Here is a 21,198-nt window from a genome sequence, read left to right on the forward strand (position 1 = left end):
ACCCGGTGAAATGTAACTGAATTGTCTTGGCCAGGCCTAAGGGTCCCATCTGCATCTCATCATTGCTGAGGAGTGTGCTCCCATCACCCAATCAAGCATCCAGCCAGAGCAGGTCATGATATATTTTTTACCATATTAACATGCCATTGTGCGTCATGCCTGATGTAAAGACTCTCGTCTCTGCGAGCCTACCACACAGATTTAATACTTGTCATTTTTAGGGCATACCTAACAATGTGTTTTCTTTCTCTCTCTCTCTCTCTCTCCCCCCCCCCCCCCCCATCTGTCCCTCTGAGTTACATGTTGATCCTGGGATTGAGATGCTGGCCTCTTCTGCCCCTCGGACCTGCTTGAGCCATCCTGGTGCCCTGTGTCTGGTCGGAGTTTTATCGCCCCACTCCTGTGAAGGACGGCCCCATGAGGACAGTTGAGGGTTATACCTGTTAAAACTGTTAATATTATAGTCAGGCTGTCTGTTGTTGCCCAAATGAGGATGGGTTCCCTTTTGAGTCTGGTTCCTCTCGAGGTTTCTTCCTCATGTCGTCTGAGGGAGTTTTTCCTTGCCACCGTCGCCACAGGCTTGCTCATTGGGGATAGATTAGGGATAAAATTAGCTCATGTTTTAAGTCGTTCAAATTCTGTAAAGCTGCTTTGCGACAATGTTTATTGTTAAAAGCGCTGTACAAATAAACTTGATTTGATTTGATTTTCTTTTATTTCTTCTTCCTCAGGGTAGTAAAACTCGCTTTTGCTGTGAACGCTGTCGTTATCGCTATCCATGCTGTAAAATTAATGCTATTCTCCTGAGAAATGCTGGCAAAAATGTATAAGATTTTTGATAATCTTATAAATAAATCTTATAAAAAAAAAAAAAAAGATAAATGTTGACAAAAAATGCTACTATGTTGTTTGTTGTTGTGAACGAGCGAGTCACCAGAGGTCCATAACTGGGGTCCATATCATAGGATACGGACCCGCTCACCAGCCAATCAGAGTGCAGGATTTGATGGAAACCGCATTGCGAAAAAAATAGAGATTTATGTCCCGATTTTGGCTCTCTGTGTCCCAACTGGAGCTCGTATGAAAAATATGAGTGGCGTATTTCACAGTAAAACGCTCGTGTCTATATAAATTACACATTCTGTATTTATTCTTTTTTCATCCTAAAACAATTCAAAATCCCCCTTAAAAACATGGTAAAAGTATTGGTACACGTAAATATGTAAAATACATAAAATACATATACAAAAACATTCACTGATCATCTCTGGGTTGACCAAGGATCATGTCTTTTTTTTTTCCTTAAATTATAAAAAAAAAAAAATTATTTCAACAACAAAGTGAGCTGATAATCAACCCATTCCTTTTCTCCTTCCTTTTGAACTCTAGATCCATCAACATTAAAGTTCTGTGTCCTGTCCCTCTGGCTCGTGTCCCCCTTCCAGGGTTCTCCAAGGTTCTGAAATCTCTGACGGCAGACAGCACACGTGACGAGCTCCTGTCCTTCATCCAGCAGTACGGCAGCCATTACGTCTCCGAGGCTCTGTATGGCTCCGAGCTCAGCTGTAACATCTACTTCCCCAGCAAGAAGGTGCAGCAGCAGCTCTGGCTCCAGTATCAGAAAGGTGAGTACAGGGACCAAGACCAGGACGAGACGAGACCGTTTCCTTTCATTTCAACGGCTCGAAAAAGCAGTTCAACTCACTACAAGACACTTTCCTCTTTTAAAATCAACGGTTCTGAGAAGTAGCTCAAATATGGACGTGTCTGGTAGCTGAAGCCAGGCTTGTAGTACTTGAGTCCAGAACTCGTGACTCGACTCGTGCATTAACTGCATTCGGACTCGTAAATTGGAGACGAGGAGTCGGATTTTTTCTTTATTTTTTGTAACATGCCATAATAATTTGGCATTAGAGATTTATATCTACATTAATTTTTATACTAATTTCGTGCGAGTGTGTCACACCTGCGTGCCTTGGCGTGTGCATCAGATAGACTCTCGGGCGCACTCCGGACAGCGCACACACCAAGCGGACTCTCGCGCCGCACCATGAACGACTCGCACCTGCACAGGATGAAGGCGCAATCAGTGTGCCAATATAAAAACTGTGAAAACACACTTACTTTGCAAAGTATTGAGCTGCATTGCATTGCTTGGTTTCCTGATTTCCTGTTTCTTGTCTTTGATCCTGCAGAGTCTCTGATAGCCCGTTTGTGCCTCACTCGACCTGTTGCCTGTTTCACTGATTTACCTGCCGTTCTGGATTGTTTGTGTCTTCACTTGTATTAATAAACACACCTTCTGCACTTACAGTGCCTTGCAAAAGTATTCATACCCCTTGATCTTTTTCACATTTTTCCACCTTACAACCACGAACTTAAAAGTTTTTTTATTGAGATTTTGTGATAGACCAACACAGAGTAGCACATAATTGTGAAGTGAAACGAAAGTGATAAATGGTCTTCAAAATTTTAAACAAATAAAAATCTGAAAAATGTGGTGTGCATTAGTATTCAGCCCCCTGTACTCTGATACCTCTAAATACAATCCAGTGCGATCAATTGCCTTCAGAACTCGTCTAATTAGTTAATAGAGTCCTACTGTGTGTAATTTACTCTCAGCATAAATACACTTGTTCTGTGAAGGCCTCAGTGGTTTGTTAGAGAACACTGAAGAACAAACAGCATCATGAAGACCAAAGAACTCACCAGACAGGTCAGGGATAAAGTTCTGGAGAAGTTTAAAGCAGGGTTAGGTTATAAAAAAAATATCCCAAGCGCTGAACATCTCAAGAAGCACTGTTCAATCCATCATTCAAAAATGTTGCACAACTGCAAACCTACCAAGACATGGCCGTCCACCTAAACTGACAGAGCGAGCAAGGAGAACACTGGTCAGAGAAGCAGCCAAGAGGCCCATGATCACTCTGGAGGAGCTGCAGAAATCCACAGCTCAGGTGGGAGAATCTGTGCACAGGACAACTATAAGTCGTACACTCCACAAATCTGGCCTTTTTGGAAGAGTGGCAAGAAGAAAGCCATTGTTGAAAGACAGGCATAAGAAGCCATGTAGGGGACACAGCAAACATGTGGAAGAAGGTGCTTTGGTCAGATGAGACCAAAGTTGAACTTTTTGGCCTAAATGCAAAGTGCTACGTGTGGCGGAAAACTAACACTGCTCATCACCCTGCACACACCATCCCCACTGTGAAACATGGTGGTGGCAGCATCATGCTATGGGGATGCTTTTCTTCAGCAGGGACAGGGAAGCTGGTCAGAGTTGATGGGAAGATGGATGGAGCTAAATACAGAGCAATCCTGGAAGAAAACCTGTTGGAGCCTGCAAAAGACTTGAGACTGGGAAGGAGATTCACCTTCCAGCAAGACAATGACCCTAAACATACAGCCAGAGCTACAATGGAATGGTTTAGATCAAAGAATATTCATGTGTTAGAATGGCCCAGTCAAAGTCCAGACCTAAATCCCATTGAGCATCTGTGGCAAGACTTGAAAATTGCTGTTCACAGACGCTCTCCATCCAATCTGGCTGAGCTTGAGCTATTTTGCAAAGAAGAATGGGCAAAAATTTCAGTGTCTAGATGTGCAAAGCTGGTAGAGACATACCACAAAAGACTCGCAGCTGTAATTGCAGCAAAAGGTGGCTCTACAAAGTATTGATGCAGGGGGGCTGAATACTAATGCACATCACATTTTTCAGATTTTTATTTGTTTAAAATTTTGAAGACCATTTATCATTTTCGTTTCACTTCACAATTATGTGCTACTCTGTGTTGGTCTATCACATAAAATCTCAATAAAAACTTATAAGTTCGTGGTTGTAAGGTGGAAAAACGTGAAAAAGTTCAAGGGGTATGAATACTTTTGCAAGGCACTGTACATCCGTCTCCGACAGAATACTTCACACTCTCTGACAAAGAGACGCACATTCACCTGTTCATACGGCATGTTCAAGAACAAACTAATGTTAACGACGCTAAAACAGACACCGTCAAATGGTGCGGTTGGAGTCTTGGACTTGACTCAGACTTGAACGCTGGGGACTCGAGACTGGACTCGGACTTGAGGTTTAGTGACTTGACTACAACACTGGTTGAAGCTTCTTGTGTCTTGTTTGCACTGAAGCCAGACACTCATCAGGAGCTGGGTTGGGAAATAGCGTACATTTAATTTTCTTTCTAGCCAAGTTACCAGGGTTTTTTTTTTTTCCCATTTCCAGCATTTCTTTTCCTTTTACATCCTTTCAGTGCAGTTTCCCTGCTGCTGTAAAGCACTTTACACCTTTAAAAAATCATTTTAAATCCCTTTAAATGTTTTTATCTGTTCAAGAAACACTTCCAGACATTTAACGCACCTTACAATCAGGTGGGGAAAAAAAGTGAAACTTTTTATTTTGAATAAAGGAAATATACAAAATGGTAGCTTTCCTGTTGAAATGTTCACAGACTTCAAGAAACTAGAAATTAAATTTCTAGGAAATGAGGTCTAGGATTTAAAGGTAAAAACTGACTGAAGTAAAGATTTAAATCTGATATACGGGTCATTCTAAAATTCTGGGTACATTTCGCATCTCTGAAGCTAGCCGCACACTACGCCGATCCACGCGGTACCGAACCGACCCATTTCAGAGCCGACTCCTGACAGGGCACGCACATATCCCCGACTAACTCATGACTGAAAGAAAGCAGAGGTTAATATCTTGGGCCATTATTAAAAAATGTTCTGTTTTCCGGTCCACCGGCCGGGTGAGTGCCGTTTGTGCGGGTGAAATTTTTTTAATGCCAGTTTTGACACTTTTTTCACGTTCGTAAATCTAAAATCAAACTTGACATTTACGCATTCCCAGGGCTTTCCATGAAGGCTCATACTAGCCAGCCATGACAAATAAGTAGCCAGCCAGGGGGAGTAAACACAAAATAAACTCCTGTGCACGCAGTTCCCAGGATTAAGTGTATTTTCCACTGACCATTTATTTATTCACTTTACTCAAATACAAAGTAAAATGGCAGTAAATCTTTTTTTGCGTATTGCATCATGAGGCGTTCCTGGCTTGTAAATCTCTTATTTTCGGTGCATGACGCATTCACGCAACTGAGCATGCGCCGAGTGCGCGCGCACACCGCATGTCGGGGCGCGGATCTCCCTTGATCAACGGTTCAGTTTGACATTATTGTCAGTCCATTCATTTTTCGAAAAGATAGAAGTCACATGATCACGAAATATCATGTGTTATATGCAAAAGATATGATTGGCTATTGCCAGCGACTCTCGCCGATCATTCTGGCTCCCAATTAGTTTTTCGAATCGGCTGTGAGGTGAGTCGGTACCATCGAAAACTAGTCTTTACGCCTGACTCGCGACTTCAGTTGGCTCGGTACGCTGAAAATCGGCGTAGTGTGCAGCTAGCTTGAGATAAACCTTTTATTTTCCACAATCAGTTTTGAACAATAATGCAAATCAGGACAAATTTTCACCAGTAGAGATGCTTGATGTACATTTTAGACCCAATTTATGCATAAAACATTAACTAAACGACTCCCATCCCTCCCCCACATTACTGGCTGTCTTCGACTCCTGATTCATCCATTCGACTCCAATAAACAGGAAGTGATTCAGTCTGTTTTTTTGGGGGGCGTATTCTATTAACTGGTCTAAAACCAATTGCATAGAAAGTCTATTTTGTGTATTATGTGAAATTTCGGTCATAAAAAAATATATATTTTTAATCCGTCCCAACGTTCGTCAACTCTGTTAAAAAAAAAAAAAAAAAAAACACAAAAGCCACAAAGCCTTTTAATAATACGCATGACACCTGCACCGAGTGATGTCGCTTCCTCCGGTCATTAATTTGAACAAAACGTTGAGGATTTTACACCAACAGTAGATTCATTATTCATCAACTGTTATTGTAGCGAATGTCAGTTTCACTCCGTTTTTAAACAATATGATTAAAATCCATCAAATTCTGTTTTTATACATGCCGTGTGGAGTTAAGACAACGTCAGTGTCTTCTGTTATCGTCAACTCTGTTAATGGATCACCCGGTTTAATGACAACAGAGTTGACGATGACTAACAGAGCCAACACTTGAAATGTACCCGCAATTACAGAATGGGCCGTGCGTGTAATATATATATATATATATATATATATATGAAAGTTAATGTATTTTGTTTTTGCTGCACTGGCAACCTTATTTTTTTCTTCTTCTCAAGTCGTACAGAAAACACACGAAACCTTGAGAAATTTTATGACTGAATTTATTGCACACAAATGAAGTACTGGAGAGATTTACTTCACAACGTCGATGAACGTCAAGAACACAGTCAGGTTGTAAGTGTCAAGGACTGAGATGTGTGTTTACAGCACCCTGTTTTTTCTTTTTTAAAAGAAGATTTATTCTTTTTTTTTTTTTAAAGATATGGGCCAGATGATGACGTCATAGTTTAACATTTCAAATCACTTTCATTCCAGACTCAACATGACTCGGTTTAAAGTCAGCACGTCCTGATCGATTTTGATGCATTATCAAAATACCCCAACCGCCCCATGCGCTGCATCCCGGAGGTATTTCTGAATATAACGTGCGTCCCAGGTGTCAAATTTATCTAGTTAAGTGCACCATTTTGACCAAATTTAGTGTTACACTTTTTACCACACGAGTTTTATTAAAGTGTAAAAAAAAAAATCTCGGGATATAGTTACAAATTTAAAAACAACCCGAATTGTACTTGCCATTTTGTCTATTATTCTTAATACCGACATTATTACAGCTTCACAGCTATTACACGACTTATTTACGATGTTAAACTTGTTTATCGGGACACGCCAAACTTCAACGAGTCACACTGCAGAACTTTAATTAAACGAAACAGAGTTTAGCTTCGCTCCGGATTGTTCCGATTCATGGCTATGTTCTTTAATGATGCCCTGGTTTTATTTAAATATCTTCATTATTGTGTTAAATCATTACAAAAGCTACACACACGTTCAATATCTCGATGTCAAACACAACTCAGGACTCGGGTGATGTGATGCGTCTCAAATCCATACAGTACAAAATAAACTGGCAAGTGCATATACTTACATATACGTTTGATCAAGAATCGAGTCCTAATAATTCCTGCTCGTAAACAAGTCAACAAGGACAAGGACACTTGAATGCTGTAGGATTGTATACGGCGGTTTATATTGTCCTGCGTTCGTTTTTCAGACCTGCCAAACCTGGTAAGGAATGACGCGTAGTCTTGGCGAAGAAAGGGAACGAGCACAACAACGCAGACGCAAAAGTTTCTCTCATGATGTTCATGACGACGCTGTTTGGTACAGCACGTAGCGTTTTTAAAATAATTTCTAATCAATCATGGTTCGCATTACCAATTATCTTGTTTTCCCTCGGGAAACATTTTCACCTGTTCTCTTTTTGGCTCACATTTTCCACTGGTCTCCGTAAAACGACCCAGCTAGCTAAAGTTAACGTTAGCCAAGTCGAATGTACAGTATAGCAACAGATTTTCACGTAAATAAACTCAAACACTGTACATTTATTAGCAGGGCATAAACCGAGCCCATGTTTTACAAGACGAGAGCGTTGGGGGAAAAAAATGTGACTGAAGGGGCGTGGCTTCCAAAATGGAATCTTCCGAGATTAAAACCTATTCGAGAGTCACATGTTGATTGTTTCATCTGAAAGAGACTGCTCTTTTGGTGCAGATTTTTTTTTTTTGAGTGATAATTCACGTTAAACGTACACCGATGTTACAATGCAGAGCGTCTACGCAAAATTCCTCGCGGTTGGCGGGTCTGATTTTCCGCAGTGATTTTACAAGCTACTGCAGTGATCACATGCTTACTGAAGTCCTTTGGTAACTATGACACTTGTTTACAGCTACAGTGATGAAGTCGTTAACGGCATCATCGTGATCGGTTTATACCAGACGTAGTGACACCGTATTTCAATATTTTTATGCTGAAATGACAAAACTACACACGTTCTCTATGATACGAGAGGGCACTTTGATATTGAAGAAGTATCGTTTGATGGAAAAAGAAAGATAAAAGACACAAGCAGGAATCATTAACTGATGGATAAACATGTTCACTTTATGCATTTCAACCTGACGGTCAAAAGCTTTGACTTTGTCCGTGACGGTCTTTCTTCTTAACGTGAATGCTGCACAGGATGTCAAAACGTTTGTACACGTTATCGATTTCACAAACACTCCCACTCAAAAGACAACACTGGTCAATTTATTGCCGTCTGTTGTGCCATATTTCCGGGAGGGGGAAAAAAAAAAAAAAGAAGCAGATACGAGGGTAAAAGCAGGGCTGTTTTTCTGATCTCTCGCCGGCAGCGGTGAAAGACTTTTAATCGACTGTCCGTACTTCTTTCAACCCGACCAATGAAAGTTCAGAGATAACGCAGCCCTCGAATCGAATTAAAGTGACGAGCCAGGTTCGGTCTTAACAGGTTGACGAGCGCCGCCTCTGTAAATAGGTGTACACCTTGACACAGTGGTCCCAGCAATCTAAGACCAGGAGCTGTCCTTTGTGTGTGACGGCCACTCCGACGGGACACGTCAGTCCCTCCTGAATCAGAATGTTATAACCACCTTCTTTGGGAAACTGCAGGATTTCCTTTCGGCCGCTATCCGTCACCAGCAGGTCCCCGTTGGCGTCCACGCACATTCCCGTGATGCACCGGAAATCCTCGGTTTCGGCGAAGAAGTGGCTGAGCTGTTTCCCGAGCTGGCCGTCTGTCCCGACCGACCCGATGGAGAACCCTCCTTCCAGGTGGTGCTCGTTATGCCTGTTCTCGATGTTCAGACCTAATCCTTGCGTGAAGTAGACCGTCCCCGAAGAGTCACAAGTCACAAACTTAGGCCTGACCGCTGAGCACAACCTGTTGTAGTTCACGACACCGACGTTTCGATCCACCGCCAAGCACCAGAGCTTGCCTCCTTCCACATCAGACACGACAAACTGCCCAGAAGGCATGGCGGCGATCCCCCATGGCTTGATCAGTTGGTTCTTGTGGCAGGCGATGCAGTGCCCGTCCGTCGTGTAGACCTTGACAGAATTATCATAGTTATCCGTGACGCCGATGAGTCCCTGAGGGGTAATAGCGATGGACAGAGGAATGAGATTGGGAAGGTCGGCGCCTAGGAAGCTCAAGACAAAGTTGTCGATGCTGCTCGGGTTGCGGCGGATCTCGCGCTGGAAGCCCTTACGGTTGAAGATCTGAATTCGATAGTTGCCTCGGTCTGCCACCAAAACATCCCCCTGAGGAGTTACGCAGATGCTCACTGGCAGGTTAAACATACCCGGGAGGTTCCCTTTGCACCCCATCTTCTTTACAAACTGACAAAACTGACCTCCGGATGCTCCCCCTGTCGCAGGTCCACCCCCATCCACGGATTTGGATTTGAAGCTGCCTGGTGAAGCACAAACTGCTTCCTCTACGGTGCTCGTCATATCAACGTCACGATACACATCTACAGGGGCGGCGGTGACAGTGACGGCAGCAGCGGCAGCGGCGGCAGCAGCTAACTCGTGACCATCATCTTCATCCGTGTTAATGGTACACTGCTTGGTCATCAGCTGCCCAACATCTAACGACTGCGGGTTCTCCGTTTTAACCAGCTCAGGTTCTTGCAGCTTTAGGAGTACGGGTATATTGCTTTTTACATCCAGCTCTTCTTCGTCGTTACCACCTGCCTCTTCTAGAAGAGCGGTGTCTGTCTGCTTGATCCTCATGGTCAAGTAGTCACACCTAGACACCACCTGGACCTCAGCGATGTTCAGGAGGTACATTTGCTCTTCAAGAATCTGAGAATTGAGCTTCTCTACCTCTGCCAGGGATGCCGCGAAGGCGCGGCGCGATCGCCCGAGCTCCTCCTGAAGCTGCAGCTCAGCCCTCGCGTACTCCTGCTGCACCACTTTGTACTTCAGACGCAGGGATTTCGAAACGCTATCGATAGCCGTTTTCTTCTTCTGAATGTTAGCCATCGAGTCGCGAAGATTCGCCAACCGTCCACCGAGGTCTTTCCGGCGCTGTTCGGCGGCAGCACGGATGGTCCGAACGGTGTGTCCTTGATGCTCGTGACCTTCCACTTTGCAGGCATCGCACAGCACCACGGAGCAGTCGCAGCAGTACTGACGCGGCAGCCGGTTCTTGCACGACTTGCACATGAGGCCGGCCGCCGAGCCGCACGAGCTCGCGCAGTCGATGATCTTCAGCACCGTCAGATTGTCCGCCAGCTGGGAGATGCTGCTCATACGGGACACTTTACTGCAAAACGGGCATCGCACACCGTTAATGGTGCTCGCCAGGAGCTTCTCTAGGCACTGCCGGCACACCGAGTGGCCACACTGGAGCAATTTGGGTCGGAGCTGGTCCTGATTGTACGTTTCGAGGCAGATGGGGCACTCCAGCACCTCTCGCACCAGGTCTGGATCCAGGCATGATGCAGCTGCCATGGTGCATTTCACAAACTACGGATTAGAAAACAAAAGTGCTTCATGTCAAAGGTAATCGCATTTCCTGGACTCGGGTTTTAAAGCAATAGTTCGGGATTTTTGACATGAATCTGTATGGCATCCCCGTCAACAGTGTCGTGCAAATACACTGACTTACCCCCGACAGCATCCTGTGAGTCCAGTTCTTGTCCAGACAAAAGTAGTCCGGCAAGTTTGTTGGGGTCACGAAAGTAAAACGTTTTTCTTCTCAAAACAGTACGTGCTCAAAAGAGTGATATATTTGCATCACAAAACCATTGCCAAATAAAAAGTCAGACCTTGCAATTATTTGGCGCTATATTTTGTCTCCCTCGGTATCACTGCGCGCTGTCACGTTGACATCTGCGCAGGAATCAACACCTTTCCCATTGTTTGGCAGTGATTAGGAGTTCAGATCAGCGGTGCTAACAAGCTAATTTGAGAGCAAGAACAGCGACAAATTTATCACCTTCTATAACCTATACAATAATATATATTTGTGAAAATGGTGCGCACTTGCGACTATCCAGGCTGTAGCAACAAAGATGTGGCTGAATCTCCGCACACATTTCACCGTTTTCCCATGACGGACGTGCCACTGAGGAAACTTTGGCTTGTTGCTCTGGGCTTCCATGTGGACTCCAAACAGGCAAAGGTATAAAAGCGGTTCCAGCTTCACCTTCTTCCACTTCTCTGTCCACCCTCTCTCTCTGCCCGTTCTAACTCCATCTGGCGAATTTCTTCATCTGTATATTCGGGTTCATAAAGATATCCCTTTGGCTGTGAGATGAAGTCAATGTTTTCAACGTCGCTGTCGTAGTCAGACATGTTGTCGCTAACTTTGCTAGCAGTAAACAATGAATGAAACAGCCGTGCCTGTCACCTGGCGGCAGCGCGCAGTGATAAGAAGGGAGAGAAAATAGTGCCAAGCGATTTCGAGGTCTGACTTTTTATTTGGCAACGGTTTTGTGATGCAAATATATCACTCTTTTGAACACGTACTGTTTTGAGACGAAAAACGTTTTACTTTCGTGACCCCAACAAACTTGCCGGACTACTTTCGTCTGGACCAAAACTGGACAAGAACCGGACTCACAGGACGCTGTTGGGGGTAAGTCAGTGTGTTTGCACGACACTATTGATGGGGATGCCATACAGATTCATGTCAAAAATCCCGAACTATCCCTTTAAACAGCAAACTACGGTTTGAGCAAATATTTATTAGTGGCTTTTTTTTTAATGACTAATAATTACAAAAGCCACTCCCTGTCATGGTCGAAGCCCATCATAGACTGTTTGTTTAAGTAAATAAATATAATTCATCCTGACATGCATTACTGCAGGATGTCTGGCTGAGTTGATTTGATTTTAATCCCCGACATGAGTTTTATTCTCCTCTCAAGATCCTGCTTTTGGTTTTTAAACTCATTTAAATAAATAAATAAATAAATAAATACTGTTTTGTTTTTTACCTCAACAAACTAGCTAACACGATTACATAAGAGTGCTTCAATTACAGCATGAACGTGTGTATATTTAAAGCTTAAAAACAGTGATTAAAGATGTATATAAATATAAAAATAAATTTGGAGGCAGTGCTAATTAAACTTAGCTCTGTTCTTTTCTGCACACATCTATTATTGTGCTAGTTAGCAGCCATGCTAACACACTCCCTCAGAGCGCTCCTCATAACCGCGTAAAAATAACATGTCAAGTCGATTTAGAGTAAAATATACGCACGTAAATATCAATAAAACCTTGAATTTGTTTATAAAGCGAGTAAAAGCGTGTACCGCGGTGTGTTTTTGTGCACCTGAGAGCGCTTACCTCAGCTCAATGTCAGGCTCAGTGTGGCGGTGATGCAGCATCAACAACCCGAGCACTGCGGAGCTGACGTCATCCGGGGCTTTAAGTAAGATCCCGCCTACCGGCTGATGCGATTGGTGCAGAATGTGTTCAGTTCCTATGCGCTGATTGGTCTAGACATCGATCCTTCATATTGGTTTTTTTTTTTCTCCCCCAGCTCCTTTCTGTTATTCTGGGAGCTGCAAGCCAGACTTCTCATCTCAAGAAACAGGAGCTACAGGGTCAGCCTTTTTTGTTCAGAGTTTTAGGGCGTATTCACACCTACGTTGTTTGGTCCGAACCAAATTTCCCTTGGTCCGGACCTTTTGGGTTGGTCTGAATACAAACCACCGAACTCTGGTCCGGACCAAACAAGCGGACCGAGACCGAGCTGCAAGGTCGGACTCGGTCCGGACCAAAGGAACCCTGGTGCGGATCTTTTGGAGGTGTGAAAGCAGACCGGACCTAATCCGACAATTTTGCTTTTTTGTACCTCGGGAGCTTCCGTCGTTTGTCGAGCATTATGGGAAACAGAGTCTTGACACTCCACCGCAAAGCGCAAACACTGTTTCGGTTGTCAAGGGAACCTTAGGCCAAGTTTACATCTGTCTCGTTTTCTTCGCGGATGCACATTAAAACGCCGGGAAACGGGAATCCGCCAGGGTCCACGTATTCAATCCAGATCGTGTCTGGTCCGGTGCTGTGTAAACATTGAGAATACGCGGATACGCTGTGCTGAGCTCTAGCTGGCGTCGTCATTGGACAACGTCACTGTGACATCCACCTTCCTGATTCGCTGGCGTTGGTCATGTGACACGACTGCTGAAAAACGGCGCGGACTTCCGCCTTGTATCACCTTTCATTAAAGAGTATAAAAGTATGAAAATACTGATGCAAATACTGCCCATTGTGTAGTTATGATTGTCTTTAGGCTTGCCATCCTTCTACTTGCAAGTGGTAAGTGACGCGCATGCCCGACATGCACTGAGATCACACACACAGTGGCTCAGTCCCGAATCACTGCTCGTGCACTTCACTCGCGCGCTCTGTGAGCTGCGCAGGGCCGGAGTGCGCACCCTCCAGAGGGCACTCGCTGTTCAGGGCGGAGTGATTTGGAGCGCAGGATGCCTGCGGAGCCGAGCGTATCCGTGTATTGGCGTTGCTGTGTGCACGCGAATCGTGTATTGGTGTTGCTGTGTGCACGCTAATCGTTTTAAAAACGTTAATCTGATGATCCGCTGATACGGTCTAATATAAACCCCACCTTACAACAGTCGTTCAGTCATTCAGACCAGTGGTAGGCTAGACTACAGAGTACAAAAAATGAGTAGGGGGCAAACGTGGGCCGAGGAAGAAACGCGTACCCTTGTGGATATATGGGCAGATGTCCACATATCTGAGCTTTTGGAGAGAACACACAAAAATGACGACGTGTTTGCTGTATTCAGTGAGAAAATGAAGGAGAAGGGGTTCACGCGCTCCCCAGAACAATGTCGGCTAAAAGTGAAGAAACTCCGTCAGACCTACATTAAAATCAGGGACATTCTTTCAAAAAGTGGCGGTACTAGCGACTTGCGTGAAGAGCCAGAACTGTCACAACATGATGTGCGCTCATCAGCGCTATCCTCCGTGACTACTTTTGAACTTAACACTTTGTGCGCGTGTCGTCTCTGACCAATAGCTGAACGACCTCAGGGCACGTGGCTTTGTTGACAGATTTTGGTCCGCTTACTAAAATGTACAGTGTGAAAGCGAACCGCACCAAAATGAAAAAATAAAAAAAACATTTGGTTCGGACCAAAGCAAGTGAACTATCGAACTATCCTGGTCTGAATGCACCCTTAATTTTCAAGCTTTTAAAAGAACCTCAGATTTTTTAAGTGTATTTACTGTGGAGCTCTGCAATCCTAATGGCAATACAGTGGGTTGAACAGATACAGAATCAGAAAGTACTGATATGTAGTGACTCTGTGTCAGCTATTAGTTGCATTGGAAAAGGTTCGTCAAAAAGCAGACAGGATCTCATTTATGAGATTTTACTGATAATTAGTGAGGTGAAAAGAAGAGGGATAGAGGTGTCGTTTATATGGGTCCCAGCTCATGTAGGTGTCACATCTAATGAAAAAGTGGATAAATTAGCCAAGAAAGCTTGTCAAAGAGAGTCCATAGATGTAAATATAAAGTTATCAAAATCAGAGGGCAAAAGTATTGTGTGGCAAGAAACAATTTTAAAATGGCTATAGAGTTGGCAACAAGAAACAAAGGGTAGGCATCTATTCTCAATTACTAGTAGAGTAACTGACTCGGTTGTAAAAGAGGGAGTAATCGAAAGGAGGAAGTTATTTTTGCAAGGTTGAGAATTGGGCGTACATTTTTAAATAGCACTTTGTTTTTATTGGGAAAGCATTAGAATGGTCTGTGTTCTTGTAAGGAATCTGAGACAGTTCATCATGTCATACTCTTTTGCAGAAATTATGACAGTCAAAGACAGGAACTGCTCGCACAGATGTGTGGACTTGGTTTGGAAGAGGTGACGTTGAAAAGCATTTTAGAAATAGGATCAAGTGGAAAGGGAAGACGATTTTTCTTAAAGTTTTTATTGGACACTGGGCTATATAGTAGGATATAGTGTAATTGGGCCTTAAAGGAACAGTCCACCGTACTTCCATAATGAAATATGCTCTTATCTGAATTGAGACGAGCTGCTCCGTACCTCTCCGAGCTTTGCGCGACCTCCCAGTCAGTCAGACGCAGTCAGACGCGCTGTCACTCCTGTTAGCAATGTAGCTAGGCTCAGTATGGCCAATGGTATTTTTTGGGGCTGTAGTTAGATGCGACCAAACTCTTCTGCGTTTTTCCTGTTTACATAGGTTTATATGACCAGTGATATGAAACAAGTTCAGTTACACAAATTGAAACGTAGCGATTTTCTATGCTATGGAAAGTCCGCACTATAATGACAGGCGTACTAACACCTTCTGCGTGCTTCGGCAGCACATTGATATCTGAGCTCTGTATCAATGCGCTGCCGAAGCGCGCAGAAGGTGTTAGTACGCCTGTCATTATAGTGCGGACTTTCCATAGCATAGAAAATCGCTACGTTTCAATTTGTGTAACTGAACTTGTTTCATATCACTGGTCATATAAACCTATGTAAACAGGAAAAACGCAGAAGAGTTTGGTCGCATCTAACTACAGCCCCAAAAAATACCATTGGCCATACTGAGCCTAGCTACATTGCTAACAGGAGTGACAGCGCGTCTGACTGACTGGGAGGTCGCGCAAAGCTCGGAGAGGTACGGAGCAGCTCGTCTCAATTCAGATAAGAGCATATTTCATTATGGAAGTACGGTGGACTGTTCCTTTAAGTAGGCATCAATCCTGTAGATGGCAGCAATGCAACTATTTGGATGCCGGCTGCCGTAAAACTCCAAAGAAGAAGAAGAAGAAGACTTCTCATCTCATTCTCATCCTGTTCTACAGGGTCGCAGGCGAGCTAGAGCCTATCCCAGCTGACTCCGGGTGAAAGGCGGGGTACACCCTGGACAAGTCGCCAGGTCATCACAGGGCTGACACATAGACACAGACAACCATTCACACTCACATTCACACCTATGGTCAATTTAGGCCCTGTCCACACGGCAACGGATTCGGGTGAATCTGATAAAATTGTTTATCGTTTCGGCCTGGCGTCCACACAGCACTGGCATTTTGGGTGCCCCAAAACGAAATCTTTTGAGAACGGGTTCCAGAGTGGAAAGATCTGGCAACGGCGCCGTTGCGAAGTCGTCTGGATGAGTAGAACGGATTTGTTTACGATGACGTCACAACCACATGTGCTTCACGCCGGGTAGAAGTGTAACGAACTCGATGCGCGTTGTCAACAAATCCTATAACTTGGTTCATGAAACGCGCTTACAAAATATTTTCACTGTGAATATTTATTGTGTAATGGTGCAAAGAGAGAGAGAGAGTGAGAGAATAGCCCTTAGGGCAGAGTCAATCCCGCCAGCAAAAATAGGGAAAAAAAAAGGAGCGATCTCACCTCTTCAGATGTTGGTTTAAATCCTACAATACATTCCTCAAAAAGGGCGTAGAAGAACAAATTAATCCATCAACGTGTAGCATTCAATTTATTCCGGACCATTAAAGATGCCGCCTTCCGCGTAGAATCATACGTCATCTTCGCCGCCATATTGGATAGGTCAAAGCGGAGAATAAAGATGCCTCATTCATGTGCTGCGTTTAACTGTACCAACAGGTTTACCGTCCAAACAAGATCGCAAACGGGATTACCTTTCACAGATGAGACTGGAAAAATACTTTTCATTGTATTTGGTCATTATAACGTAATTTTACGAACAGATTTTTCTGACTTTGTGGCTAATATGAAGTCTCGCGCATAATAGTTTATGCGCATGCGTCCTTACTACTTCTATTGTTCTGGTGTCTCCGATGGGACCGTCTTACAGCGCACCTAGAGGTGTGGCATGCGTATTGCATCGTTTTCAGCAAGCGTTGCGTTGCCATATGTACCTGATATTTTACTGATCCGTTGCCCATGTGGACGCGATATATATATTTTTTTAAATCTCGTTGCTGTTGTCGTGTGGATGTAGCCTTAGAGTCACCAGTTAACCTAACCTGCATGTCTTTGGACTGTGGGGGAAACCGGAGCACCCGGAGGAAACCCACGCGGACACGGGGAGAACATGCAAACTCCGCACAGAAAGGCCCTCGCCGGCCACGGGGCTCGAACCCGGACCTTCTTGCTGTGAGGCGACAGCGCTAACCACTACACCACCATGACAAAAAGTTTATTTTAGGCCATCCTTAAAAAAAAAAAAAATCCGTTTCCTGTCCACTGGGTGAGCAAAAAAAAAAAAATATATATATATATATATATATATATATATATATATATATATACACGGTATATGGATGAATAAGAAATCGCAATGCTGTGTTTGCTTTTTCTTTCAGTACTTTTTTATTACAAAAGCAGACACATTTAATAAAATGACAGTTTAATCAACTGAAACTTGTACAAAAACTTTAAGTTAGCATTTTAAATGCTGACTGCAACATTTGCAAAACTTTTACAAAGGTACTTAAAATGTCCGACACACGGACTTTTTGTAGTTCTAAATCGACCGTTCGGCCTAGTTCGGATGAAATGACACTATTAAAATGATCACTGAATGATTTGTTTTTCTGAATCTTTTCTATTTTGTTGTTCGCTAGAATACCATTTTGCGATTTCACACTTAAGCAAATGTTTGAAAACTCCGGATCTCCTTCCTTCATGGTGGCTGCCGTTTTTTTGTGCTGCACGGCGCATGCACAGAGTAAGGGAGAGTATTGCCGCTTTTCCACTACAAACGCGGCTGAGCCGTGCCGTGCTGAGTCGAGCTGAGTCGAGCTGAGTGGGGCTGATGGAGTTGCATTTCGACTACAACCGCGCTGAACCGTGCTGGCTGGAAGTGGGTGGACACACTGGGTGGAGTTAGCGAAAGTGGGTGGATGTCACGTGATGTCGTTAAGCAGCGCAAACAGTGACATCAGTGACCTTTTAAGCGGTAGTCTCACGACCCGAATAGTAAACAATAAACATGGAAGACATGGAGTCGTTAGTGTTGCTGGTCTTGGTGCTGTGGCTTGTTGTCACCGACAACGCCAACAGATACTGACTGGCAAGAGCGTATAGATGAGGCGAGACGCATAAGGCTTCAGAAATTCTCGTAATTCGTAATTCTTCTTCTTCCGGGTTTACAGTGTTTACAGATCCCAGCGTGCTCGCGGGGCGTGTGTGGGCATGTGAGGACACTCCTCCTCACCAATCAGTGCACAGGGGAGTGTCTGCTCACGCCCCCAGCCTCACTCAGCTCGGTTTGGCTCGCTTCAGCCCCACTCCAAAACCGTGCGAGTTTTAGGGGCTAAGCAGGGCTGAAGCGAGCTGAGTCGTGCTGTTTTTTGGTAGTCGAAACGCGAGCCGTGTCGGGCTGAAGTGAGCTGAAGCGAGCTGAAGTGAGCTGAAAAAGGGTAGTGGAAAAGGGCCATAACTCATCCGCGGTCCCGACATGCGGTGTGTGTGTGTGTGTGTGTGCACGCACTCTGCGGAGGCAGTAGTGTGTCGGGACCGTCGGAGGGGACAGAAGCAGAGATGACGCTTATTTTGTCTCCGGTAAACCAGTCTTCTCTCGTTCAATTACGTGCTGGCATCAAAAGACACCGTTGGATGTAAATGAACCCAAACTGAGTGGTTGGAGTGTATTTTCATACACAAATGGAGAAATGTTCGCCGAGTGTGTAATTGTGCAGCCCCACTGCAGACCGTTGTCGTTGTTAATTCATAGCATGCTCAGCTGCGTGAATGTGTCATGCACTGAAAATAAGAGGATTTACAAGCCAGGAACGCCTCATGATGCAATACGCAAGAAAAGAAAGAAGATTTACTACCATTTTACTTTGTATTTGAGTAAAGTGAATAAATAAATGGTCTGTGGAAAATACATGTAATCCTGGGAACTGCGTGCACAGGAGTTTATTTTGTGCTTGCTCCGCCCCCGGCTGCTCCTTATTTGTCATGGCTGGCTAGTATGAGCCTTAGTGGAAAGCCCTGGGAATGCGGAAATATCAAGTTCGAGTTTCGATTTACGAACCTGAAAAAAATGTTGAAAAACCGGCATTAAAAAAAAATTTTCAACCACACAAACGGCACTCACCCGGCCGGTGGACCGGAAACAGAACGTTTTTTAATAATGGCCTTACATCCACAAGTAATAAAAAGCTACAGAGGAAATAATTATTGCAATTTTGTTCAAATCTACACAGATTCTTCAAAGACTACAGCTAACAGAATTGGTCTCTCATTCATAGTTCCAGAAATTTGAAACAAATCAGTGATGGCTTATCTACAGTATGTGGTGGTGTAAATGGTTAGCATGGTCGCCTCACAGTAAGAAGGTTCTGGGTTCGAGCCCAGCAGCCGACGAGGGCCTTTCTGTGCGGAGTTTGTATGTTTCCACCGCGGGTTAAAGTGCATATCACGGGTGAATTCAAGATCAATGTAATTCTCCTATTTTATATTAAACTTTGATCAAATATCTGTAACATTCTGCATTCTCTGCAATTTTTTTACCTTGCGCAATACCAGAAAAATTCAGTTGAAATCGAGTCATTTGAGGCGAATTGGTCTGCCTCTGAAAAAACTTTGCATTTGGATTTCCCGGCAAACATTGATTTTCGTGACGTCGCGTGCGGGACGCCTCCCTCTGAATCCTACGTCAGCGCTGGTTTGTTTATGAGAAAACGACCTGGTGGTTTTCTGCAAATTTCTTCAACGTTATCACGTAATTATTAAAATGGTTAACAGATGTATCGTAGGAGGGTGTACAGTAGCAACACCAATCTTGATGGGATTAGCACTCATCGTTTCCCAAAAGACTGGACAATGAGAGAGAAACGGGAGCGCTTGGTCTACACAGGCTGTGCACTGAAACCGTGCAAAGCTCGCACAGCCTGCTGGCGCTTCCGCAGGTGACGTCACGGATCTGGCTCCAGACTCCCTTGGGATTTTTCCAGACGCGTTTTGTTATTTTATTTTTTCTGCTGTAGACAGATGGCCTTGTGCAAAATTACCCTTCTGGATGAGTGTGTAAAGGGACAGACTTTCATATTAAAAAAAACAAAATTGGTCCAGAATATGCCCTTTAATATGGGACGGCCTTGGGCTGAGGTGCTCTTGAGCGAGGCACCGAACTCCCAACTGCTCCCCGGGCGCTGTTAGCATGGCTGCCCACTGCTCTGGGTGTGTGTGTGTGTGTGTGTGTGTGTGTGTGTGTGTGTGTGTGTGTGTGTGTGTGTGCGCTCATCGCTCACGTGTGTGTGCATGCGTGTGTTCACTGCTTCAGATGGGTTAAATGCAGAGAGGAATTTCACAAGTGTGTGATGAATAAAGTTGTACTTTCTTTCTTTCTTTCTTTCTTTCTTTCTTTCTTTCTTTCTTTCTTTCTTTCTTTCTTTCTTTCTTTCTTTCTTTCTGTATATACAAAGGAGATGCTGCCAATTTTGTTAGCATTTCAGTAGGTAGAAGACGTGAGACCATCGAGAACAGTAATATGCCTTTACTATTTTCTGTAGTTTTATGTTTTTTAAAGTTTTTTTTGTTTATTTTTATTATAGTTTTTTTATTACCTATTATATTTTTATATAGTATTTTATGTAGTATTTACATTGTATTTTTTACATAGTTATATAGATTTGATTAGATTTTCTGGATGAAGAGCCAAAATTGTATTCGGAAAGCTGGAAATAAACCATTAAAAAAAAAAAAGCTCTGATTCCAGTGCTTCATTAACCAGCTTAAAGGACATGGGACATGAAACATAAATGCACGCTATATCAGTTTCTTTCCATTAAAAATATGAAATAATTGCATCAACAAATACAAAATTATCTATTAAATTCAGCAAAATCGTTATACTCGTGATGATTATATGGCATTTCTGCTCGAGCTCCGATATGCATATTTTACAACCGGAAGAGCCGCTGTCACGTGATCATACGTCACAAAAACTTTCGGGTACAGCACAAGCGGGTAGATGAATATGAAGTGTGAATCGTGATGATGACGAATGCGACAAAATAGTTTTTGTGTCTTGGATGACAAGAAAATTGTTTCGTTTTTAGAGTGTTTAACGTACATCATGGTGTATTGCGACCTCCCAGTCAGTCAGACGCGCTGTCACTCCTGTTAGCAATGTAGCTAGGCTCAGTATGGCCAATGGTATTTTTTGGGGCTGTAGTTAGATGCGACCAAACTCTTCCACGTTTTTC

General features: G+C 43.7%; 2 protein-coding genes across 2 annotated transcripts in view; one reads left to right on the plus strand and one right to left on the minus strand.

Annotated features, from left to right (window-relative positions):
- LOC132875498 (astrotactin-2-like) overlaps positions 1 to 21,198 on the plus strand; it is a 908,673-nt gene that overhangs the window by 766,571 nt on the left and 120,904 nt on the right. The window contains exon 16 of the mRNA XM_060912306.1: positions 1,446 to 1,625. Within this exon, the coding sequence (XP_060768289.1) occupies positions 1,446 to 1,625 (180 nt within the window). The remainder of the gene's footprint in view (positions 1 to 1,445; positions 1,626 to 21,198) is intronic.
- Positions 6,261 to 12,413, minus strand: trim32 (tripartite motif containing 32). The gene is made up of 2 exons (XM_060912307.1): positions 12,343 to 12,413; positions 6,261 to 10,512 (listed from the first exon to the last, which is right to left on the minus strand). The coding sequence occupies exon 2, from the start codon at positions 10,495 to 10,497 to the stop codon at positions 8,482 to 8,484; it is 2,016 nt and encodes a 671-aa protein (XP_060768290.1). The 5' UTR covers positions 10,498 to 10,512; positions 12,343 to 12,413; the 3' UTR covers positions 6,261 to 8,481.

The sequence above is a fragment of the Neoarius graeffei genome, chromosome 28 (genome assembly GCF_027579695.1).
Source record: "Neoarius graeffei isolate fNeoGra1 chromosome 28, fNeoGra1.pri, whole genome shotgun sequence".
NCBI classification, from domain to species: Eukaryota; Metazoa; Chordata; class Actinopteri; order Siluriformes; family Ariidae; genus Neoarius; species Neoarius graeffei.